Below are 10,176 nucleotides of genomic sequence, written 5' to 3' on the forward strand. Positions count from 1 at the left end.
TGCAGCGCTTATCACGTAGAACTTCATGACATGAGATACCTGCCGGGGAGCGGTGCCAAAGACCATGGGGAGGCATATTACCCCGCGGATCGGGATCATATTGTTCCCGAACCCGTAGAGAGGATCTTCGAGGCATGGATCCATGCGGAGGTGTCCCAACTTCATCCTGTTAAGGGTGTGTTCGAAAACAATGTTAGCTGAAGAACCATTATCAACCAAAATTCTTTGTACCTCATTGTCGGCGATGTCGAGGGTCACGACCAGGGCTTGGTTGGGCTCGGGATCCAGGCCTTCATAATCTGCATTGGAGAAATATATGTGCTCATCTCAAGCCGTCTGTATCATCAAGGCATCGCTGCCCTCATCTGGACTTCGGGGAGGGGAGGAGGTCCCCCCAAAGATCATGTTGACCACATGTTCTCCCCACCGGAGGGTTTATCTCTGTCATCAAGCCTTCTCTGTAGGTACTGGTTCATGTTGTCTTTCTTTATCTGATCTTCAATGAACATTTTGAAAGAGAAGCAGTTCTCCGTGGTATGGCCATGATCTTTGTGGTACCCACAATGCTTGTCCCGGGCCCTGTTCCCGGGGGGTGCCAACAGCGGCTTTGGGAGGTAATAAAAGGGCTTTCCCTTGACTTCTCTCAAGATGTCGGCCCGGGGCTGGTTGAGCGGAGTCAACTCGGGCTCCGGTTTTGGTTCCCTCTTAGGTTTGGCTTCTTTTCATTTTTCTGGTTTCTGGAGTAGTCATCCCGGGGTGGGGTTCCCCTGGATTGCAGCACATAATTGGTCTGTCTATCTGTCCTGTGCCTCTTTTCTTTCCCGTAGGGGCGGCGGTGTTCCGGGGACTCGTCATCATCCCGGATCCTCCTGTTCATCTTCATTGAGGTGAGGAAGTCATTTTCTTTGATAAACTTGGACGCCATTGCATAGGCTGAAGCGAGGCTTTGGGGTTCCCTATGGATTAGGTTCTTCACGTAGCCTTCACATGAAACTGGGTGGAGATTTCGCCGGAAAATATTCACGGCTTCCTTTTCTTCAAGGTTGGAGAGCTGGTTGACTGACTCTTGAAATCTTTTGATAAACTCTGGGAGAGTTTCTCTGCTTCTCTGTTGTATGGTTTCCAAGTGGCACATCTGGAGCTCATTCATGCGGTTCGCCCTGAACCTCTTGAGAAATGTCTCCCGGAAGTCCTTCCAAGAGTCGATGCTCCGGGAAGGGATTCGACTGAACCATTTTTGTGCTCCGCCCTTCAGTGTTGAGGCGAAGAAACGACATTTGGTGAGGTCACTGTAATCGTATATGTTCGAGATCTGTTCAAAGTAGTTGAGATGTTCTTCAGGGTCGATAAGTCCGTCAAAAGAGTCGAAGTTGAAGTGCTTGAGTGCGGATTCCCTGGGGTGGATTCCAGCTTTCTGATGAAGGGCGTGGCCGCCGCCCCGACTTCCACATCTCCTTCCACCTTTCTCTTAAGGTCCCGGAGAACTCGGGCAATTTGCTCCTGCTTGGATTCCTTTTCAGGTTCGGAATCCGAGGAGACATAGATTTGGCGTGCCTTTTTCTTCAATTTGGCTTCTTCTTCTTGCACTCTTTTTTCAATGTTGGCTTTGGCCTTGGCCTCTTCCTCCTTTCGAATACGGTCCCGGAGCGTGGCCCTCTTGATCTCGTCTCGGGCGTCCTCTGACGGCCTCTTGGTTTTGCCGATTCGGTCCAAGACTGAGCCCCGGGATTCTTCCGAGTGCTCTTCCTGGTCTTCAGGGCGGGTCTCAGGGGCTTTATTCTTTTCTTTCCACAGGTCCATGGCCGCTTGAATCTGCTCTGGGGTCATATTTCCCCAGGGGTTTGTAGAGGTTTCCGCATACTTGTGGGTTGCTTTCTCTATGGTTAGTATCTGGTCTCCGGGCTGAAGCTGAGACGAAGCACGAGTTGCGGGGGGCTCTTCATCTATATCTTCCATCTCGCCATCCCTGGGCGGGGCGACCGTGGGCTGAATGGTTCCGGAGACCGAGGTCTTGCTTTTTCACGTGGTCATTATTCTCAGGACACAGTAAGGGTGATGGTGCTAGGATGTGTGATCATTCTGGAGAAAGAATAAGGAGAGTGAGCTGTAAAGAGAGGGAGGGTTTTCGTTCTTACCAGAGAGGGTTTCTTCGGTTTTGCAGCTGTGCAACGTAGCTGGAGTTGACACCACGTCACCGGAGGTTCGTCCCCTCCTAACGCCAATGATAACTCGGTTTCTTCCCGGGTCTTCTCCTTTCTCTCACGTGCTGGGACCCGGCCTCCGCAGCGGTTTGGGTGCGGTTAACCTGCTAGGTAGGGGTCTCTGCAAAACAGAACCGGAGGGGGGTTGTATCCCGCGGCAACTCCGGTGTGAGAATAAGAAATGGGCTTTCTTGAAGAAGAAGAAGAAGAAGAAGAGGGAAGAAGGAGCTATTCAAAAATATGTGAGGGTGTGTGTATGTGAGTATATCGGTCAAATATTTTCCAACCCCTAAAACCCTCTTTTTGGGGCCTTTTATAGGTCCCAAGATTTAGGGTTTTTGGGGTTTGTACCTCTTTATCCTGACCTTTGATCATTGTTGTGTGGTGACAGGTTGGACGGTCCAGATGAGCTGTGTGGTCAGGTGTCCTTTCTCCATCAGAGCTGTCTTGGGATGGTTACCCATAAATGGCTAGGATGCAATTGTTCCATTTTGGGTAACATGAGACAGTTGACTCTTTTGTCATGTGCCACGTGGCACCGGGGACCACTTCGGCTTGGGCCTGGGGTGGCATCTCTTTTGGGCCCTGCTCTTCTACCTGGGCCTGATTATTTCTGGCCCATCACAGGTTTATCTGTTGTTCGTTATTCTTTACTACCTTTAACTTTATGTTCTGCAATTTTGACCTTCACTAACAAGTTGAAGCTAGTAAACTCATCGAATGTCTTAAATAATTAAAAGGACATTAAATATATGTGTTAGATAAGGTGATTTTCATGCTTTTAGTAAAAGTGGGTGTACTAGAAATTATTTTATTTTTGTGACTTGGGATTGACTCTCTTTTGAGACCAAGTGGACTTTTGAGCCTCTATGCATATCTTTTGCATCTTATATTCGTTCGTTTGTGTGTTTGCATTTACATCATTAGCACTTGTCTTAAACCTTTCTTCATATAAATGGCATTGCATGAAACTGACATTATCACATAATAACATACTGTGCATATATATAATTCATTAGTAATCTTTTAAGCCTAATCATTTTATTCTATGACACACCTCATTACGTACCTACATAGATTAGAATACTTATTCATATTATCATCTTTATTATATTTGATATAGGCCCTCACAAGATGGGAGTTATTTTAGTATTGTTGTCTGGGGTGTTAACGAGTTGTTGCATAAACTCGATGCATAGGCGCTAATAAGTCAGGATGTAGATTTCATATTTTTTCTTTCAGGCGTCGTTGGAAAGGAAAACTTTTGGGAAAACCACCAATTCAAATATGGTCTCAAATTTTTAATGGTACTCCAAACTGACCTGTAAAGAATTAGAAAGGTTGAATTATCTATTTCGGAATCTTACTTTATTAAAAAATCTCTTTTGTTTTATTTTTATATAAGTGAAAATTTTTATTGTTAAAGATAAGTCCGTTATATTACATATATTAAGGGAAAAAAAGACAGGTGACTTCGGAGTTCAGGAAGACAACGGTTACACATAACAGAGAGGAAAAACAAGAACAAGGAGAAACACAAGTTTTAAGAGAAGCATCGGAGAACCTTTCTCACGCCCTTACGTTATCATTTATATATTACTTTTAACTAGCGGGAACCATCTTACAATACGTTTTGAACAAGCAAAAAGTGCTCAAGAGAAACTTGATCTTCGGGAATATAAGTAAAATCTGTGTAAGGTCCTCAACTAGAGCTAGAGAACTTAAGTATATAACAGAGTTCTGCGTAAAAAGATTATTATCTAATCCTGACTAGCGTAGAGAGAATATAAAAATTATATAGCTGCAAAGCTGTAATGAGATGGCTTGGCCCCCTTTTCATATATTTACGAGAGGAAATTAGATGTATAAACATTGCATGTAAAATATGTGGGGAAAATTACAACATGAATGTGCAATATAGATGAAAGAATATATTACAAACCTTACAACGGTTGCTACTTCATTGTTCTTGCATCACTTATCCGTTGAACTATTCGAGATACATCATCTAGTCTATTCGCCCTTTCATATATGCTGATTACAACATGATGTAATTCTCTCTTGTTAACATTCGGATCGGTATCCAATCTCTGAAACAGTGATTCTACCATCTCAAATTCACCTTCTTCACCATAAAGACTTAACATCTGGAAGTGAACTTCGTCTGGGAAAAGACAACCCTCTTCATGCATCTCCCTGTATACAGCATCTGCCTTCTCAAAATCCCCCAGCTTCCCATAGGCATTCAATACAAGAGCAATAACATTAGAATCAGGATAGTATCCTGCTGCTCTCATTTTGTCAAAAACCTCAATAACATTTGTGCCTTTTTTATTTCTTGATAAGAGGTCAATCATACACCCAAAGACCGATATATCCTTTAATTCGCCAGCATCAAAGGCCTGCCGGAAAACCCAAGTGGCCTCCTCTATTCGACCAGCTCTAGCAAGAATTTGAATAGCGGTTCCCCTAGGAATATTATCTGGTCGTTTGAGCTCATGCAGCAATCGCTTAGCATGTGCAACCAAACCTGCCCTCTCATACGCCACTATCATAGTCTGATAAAGGACTTGATCAATCTCAACCCCGGAGCTGCGCAACTTCTGGAAAAGCATTGCCGCTCTATCCAGTTTTCCTGACTTCTCCCAAATGGATATGATTGTAGAGTATGTTATGGTATTGGGTTCAATTCCTCTACCCTGCATTTCTTTAATAAGATTATTAGCCTTTTCATGCTCAAGTGACTTCCCATAAATACTAATCATAGTGTTATAAGTAACAACATTTTGCTCAATATCCTTCCTCTGCATTAACCTAAATAAATGTATCGCCTCACCATAAAGCTCAGCATCACCATAAACTCTCAAAAGCGTATTGTAACTAACCACATTGGGCTCAATTCCAATCTTCCTCATGCTCCAAAACAGCTTATCAGCTTCCTTTGTCATATCAAGCTGCCCATAAACATCAATCATAACATTACAAGTCGTAAGATCAAGTGAGCATTTAACTTCCTTCATCTCAGAAAACACCGACAATGCTTCCATAAATTTTTGGTTATCGACATACATACTCAAAAGCGTAGAATAACTAACTGTATCCGGCATTACACCAACTTCTCTCATTTCTCCAATCAACATCCTCGCTTCCCTAAAAAGCTTAGCCTTCCCATACACATTAATCATCGAATTATACGCAACCAAATCCGGCAAAATACCCGACTGCTTCAACCTAGAAAAAATCGCTATCGCCTTAGAATAATCACAAAGCTTCCTCGACAACTCAATCAAATTACTATACAAAACAAGATCACCCGACACACGATCCTGCTCCATCTTTTGCAACCAAGCCAACGCATCATCAAACAACCCCTCTTTCCCAAAACTCGTAATAAGCGTTGAATAAGTATACCTGTCCGGCGAAAGGCCTCTTCCCCTCATTTCACCAAACAGTCCTCGCGCCAGCTCCCACTGTTTCGCCCTCAACACATTCCTCAAAACAACATTATACGCAAACACAGAGGGACTATACAATGCATGTTCATTAATCCAATCAAGCAAAGCAACCGACCGTTGCCAATCAGTTTCCCGTGTAAGAAGCGTGACCATAAAACGTATCGAAAGTTGTCGAGTTTTATACTGAGACATTAAAGCAAACAGTTGGTGTTCATCAGTAGTTTGTTGAATTGATGAAACTAACTCGTCCATGTCAATGCTGTGGTCTAGTAAACCCAGGTGGGGTCTCTTGCGGTAGGGTTGGTGAGATGATTGAGGGAGTGGAGTCGCGGGTTTGCGCCATACGTGTTTGGATGAGTGTGTGGCGGAGAGTGAAGTGTTTGAAATGGTGGCGGTGGTTGGAAGGAATGGTGAGGAAGATGATGGAATGGAATGGAAATGAAGGGTGGGAGTTGGTGCTAATGATGATGATGATGCATTCATTTGGAGTAGTGGATTTGCCTTGCAAACTCCAATTTTATCAAGTTTGCTTTCGTTCTGAGTTGAATGTTAAGAAACACCCAAGTAATGAACAATTAATTATCACTTAAATCTTACACAAAATACATTACTATTGATAATTCCGGTTAGCGGGGCGGCTCCTTCCCTTCCGACGCCGTTTCTGGACCTTCGGAGTGTGTTTGAGGTGTAACTGCTCTTGGGAGCCTGCAAAACAACACCGGAGGGGGGTTTTGTCCCCGCGGCGCCTCCGGTGTAAGAATAAGAAGCTTGTTGGGAAAGATGAAGATAGAGAGGACTAAGGTTGTTGTGTGTGTATAGGCTGAGTAAACGAGTTTATGTAATGAAAGTTCCAACCCCCTAAACCCTTCATCTTTGGGGGTTATATAGCCCGAAGGTACGGTTTAGGGGTTGTTACCTTTAGATCAGGGCCGTTGGTTCTTGGGGGCGGAGGACGCCTGACTTGGGTGGATTGCCTACACGTGTCCAGAGGAGGACCACCTTCAGGGTGTCCTAACGGCCTTCTGACATACGCCGTGTTGGTCTGATATGTTGGTTGTTGATAGCTGTTATCGTCACGTGCCCACGTATTCTTCTTTGGCGGGTAGTAGAATGTGCATGTGCTCGATGGGACCCCCCTCAGGGTGATTCCGGTTCCGGGCTGGATCCAGGTAGGCAGGTGATCCAGGTCATCGGTTGGACCTTGGTAGGCAGGTGATCCAGGTCTGGATCCATGTAGGCAGGAGATCCAGGTCTGGATCCAGGTTGGGAGATGATCCAGGTCCTAGGTTGGCCCTGGGCCTGGTCTCTCCACTTGATTATTCTGGGAAAGGGGGGTCTTGGTCCATCGATTGAGTTCGGTATCCTTTAGATCCAGGTTGGATCCTATCGAGGTTGCTTATACCCTATCAACTATCTGCCCATTTAACTTATCTTTGTATTGTTCAATGTTCCGTCAATCGTGTGCATCATCTTCTTCTAATGGTGGTCAAGGATTTAAAAAATAACGGTTATTTTTCTGCAGAAAAAGGGATAAATGTTTAGGTGTTTCGTGTTTAATATCCACGGAAAGGTATATTAATTTTGCAAAAAATAATAGCTAATATTCTAAAAACATATTACACCAATTTGACAATTAGAGTTTTAAATTAAAACAAAAAATAAATCGGGGGTGATCCATGGACGATTCTTGTTGTTGATCAATTCTTCATCGATTTCTGCACTTGTGAATTGTTGTTTTGATAATTCACTGTTTCTGAATTAAATTGTGCAGTAGTGGACTATACATACGTCTTTTGTGTATCATTGTTATACTATTTGTTTGATTTTCAGTCATATGTTCGAAAATTGTTGGAGTGTTCATTCTTAATGACTTACTTGCATAATAACTCGTGTAAGATATGGGTCATTTTCTAGAATTTATTTGTACTACCATACAATCATATTAGCAATATTCTTGATTTTTTTCTTATGGGTAAATATTCTCTAACGTATAAGATATATCAAATATATGTTGAGTTTTTATCAATATGTATGATTTTCATGTAAGACATAAACAACGTACATAACGTTTCTAATATAGCTTATTAGTCAAATTATATATTTTCTTATTTGTGTCGTGTAATTTATATATACTGAATGAATACAAGCAGGGTAGTCACTGTACCCTTAAATGAAAAAGATTTAAAGTTAATTCAAATAATTTTTTCAGTATGTTCATAAAAATAAACTAAAAAGTAACATATATGTTAATGTAGAGTCGAATAAATTTTTTGAGTTTAGATAAAATAAAACATGAGTAATAAGCTATTTTATTAATAAAGTTAATACTAATTTATAACTACTTTACTTAATTTAAAAGGATTAGTAATGTACACTACCGTTAATATATGTTGATTTTTGATGGAAAATGTTATTTTTTTTAGATTTAACGTCTATGTTGATGTTATGTCATTGCTAATGTATTAATTCATTAACTAAAGTTGACACGACCCATTTTTAAATCTATTGTACAAAAGTAATTTTATAAGATGTCAGAGTATTGTCAATGTCATAATTCATCAATTCAAATTGGCATAATTCACCTAATTTTCAACATATTGAAAAAAACTAAGATTTAATTGATCATTCTCATTTTCACTACATAAAATACTTTTGTTATTCTCTTTCTAGTGTATCAATAAATCTGAATACAACATTAAAACTGAATCTTCTAAAATTAGTAAAGATAAAGTCATATGTTCGTGTGTATATATGTAAATTATTATTTGGTATACTTTTGAATAGAATATGCTAGTCTCATTTATTTATATGCTTATTATTTTAGTTATGTATGTGTGTGATCATTAGCCAATAAACTACTCAAATAACATGCATTTATAATTATTTAAAAATTATAATTATCTAATAAAAAATTATAATTATTTATATATTGTAATCATAGTAGCACTGATAATAATTTCATATCTAATTTTACTCAACAGAGCATCAATCATTGATGCTAAAAATAATTCATATATCATAAAGACTAACTACTCATATTCACATGCTTTTCTTTCAACAATTCGAAGAGAAAGTTGTATTAATATTATTGAAATTGTTTTCAAGTTGCTTTCGTATATGATTCTAATATTATTTTTTATAATAACTTGATACCATTATATATTATTTTTCTAAAATTAAAGATTTCCTAACTCATTAATTTTTTTTTAATATTAGTTAAACTCATGGTGAAAAAGAACAAAATATATGAGCTCAACTTATTAATCCTTTTAAATTATTGACTAATATTATTATTTTTCCTTAGATAACATAACATGGATTAAATCAAATGGTACAATACATTATAGTTTTAACCTTTTTTCTAATAATTCAAAATATTAAAGTAATTCCAAATAGTTGTACGATGTTTTGCAACATTAAATATTATTTTCTTAAAATTATTATTGCTCGTCTTAAACATTTTTTTTGAAAGATTGGATTTTATAATTTTTATTGACATAAGATAGTACAAAATTTTCCCTTATTGGTAAAATTTTCTTCCCCGGCTCCTGATTTAATTTAAATCTAGATAGTGACGTTATTTTTCGGCTGGTTCATTTAGTCATAATGGATGAGGTCTGATTTCGAATTTGAAATAAACTGAAATACACTAATTATTTATGACACTAATCTATCTAAATATGTGATATACATATATATTATTTATATATAAGTTTATCCATTTTCAATATTTTAAAAAAAATAATTATATGTACAATTCATTTATTTTATTAAAATATATATGTTAAAAATGTACGAGGCATACTTTTTAAACTAAAAATTATTCAATAAATAATGTAATGATCAGTTTATATACTATGCTTACCTTTATATCTTAAATTCAATTCTTTAAAACTAATTCTACGAATATTCCAATAATTATGTTTTTTAAACAAAATCGGTAATTATGTTTAAAGTTAAATAAATTGTCATTCTTAATGACACTCGCATATTATGTGTATGATTAAAAACACATGTAAGAATTTGGTGTAGTGGTAAGAAGATGTGCATCTGTAAAGACTCAGGTTCGATTCCCATAAGTAACAACTTTTATATAAATATTATGTAGAAGAGCAAAATCGTCATTTCACTAAGAATCACCATTTCACCAAGGGAAAAATCGTCATTTCACGGAGATTAAACAGTCTCATTAATTTTATAGTCATGTTGGGCTATCTATTACTATTATATAAAAGACGAAATATTGAAAGTTTTGGTACGGTACATGTTTTTGATACACGCTGAATTTATTGAATTACCCTTATTTTACTTAAGAGTTTTATTAGCCTTAGTAATCGAATTATAATAGAAAAATAAATAAAAATTATTTTCAACTATAACACGTTGCCTTTTTTATTTCTCTTAATTAAAAAAAATTCACTAAATATCACGAACAAGTTTATATAATAAAATAGAATAATAATATTATAACGACTAATAACTAATAAATTACATTCTTCATCTATTTAATTGTTTATTTT

At 38.1% G+C, this 10,176-nt stretch overlaps 1 protein-coding gene across 1 annotated transcript; it reads right to left on the minus strand.

Moving 5' to 3' along the window:
- Positions 1–4,023: 4,023 nt before the first annotated feature.
- LOC141718118 (uncharacterized) lies at positions 4,024–6,352 on the minus strand. Its single transcript, XM_074520485.1, has one exon. It carries the CDS (start codon positions 6,137–6,139, stop codon positions 4,157–4,159), a length of 1,983 nt encoding a protein of 660 aa, XP_074376586.1. The 5' UTR covers positions 6,140–6,352; the 3' UTR covers positions 4,024–4,156.
- Positions 6,353–10,176: the final 3,824 nt, after the last annotated feature.

The sequence above is a fragment of the Apium graveolens genome, chromosome 4 (genome assembly GCF_009905375.1).
Source record: "Apium graveolens cultivar Ventura chromosome 4, ASM990537v1, whole genome shotgun sequence".
NCBI lineage: Eukaryota > Viridiplantae > Streptophyta > Magnoliopsida > Apiales > Apiaceae > Apium > Apium graveolens.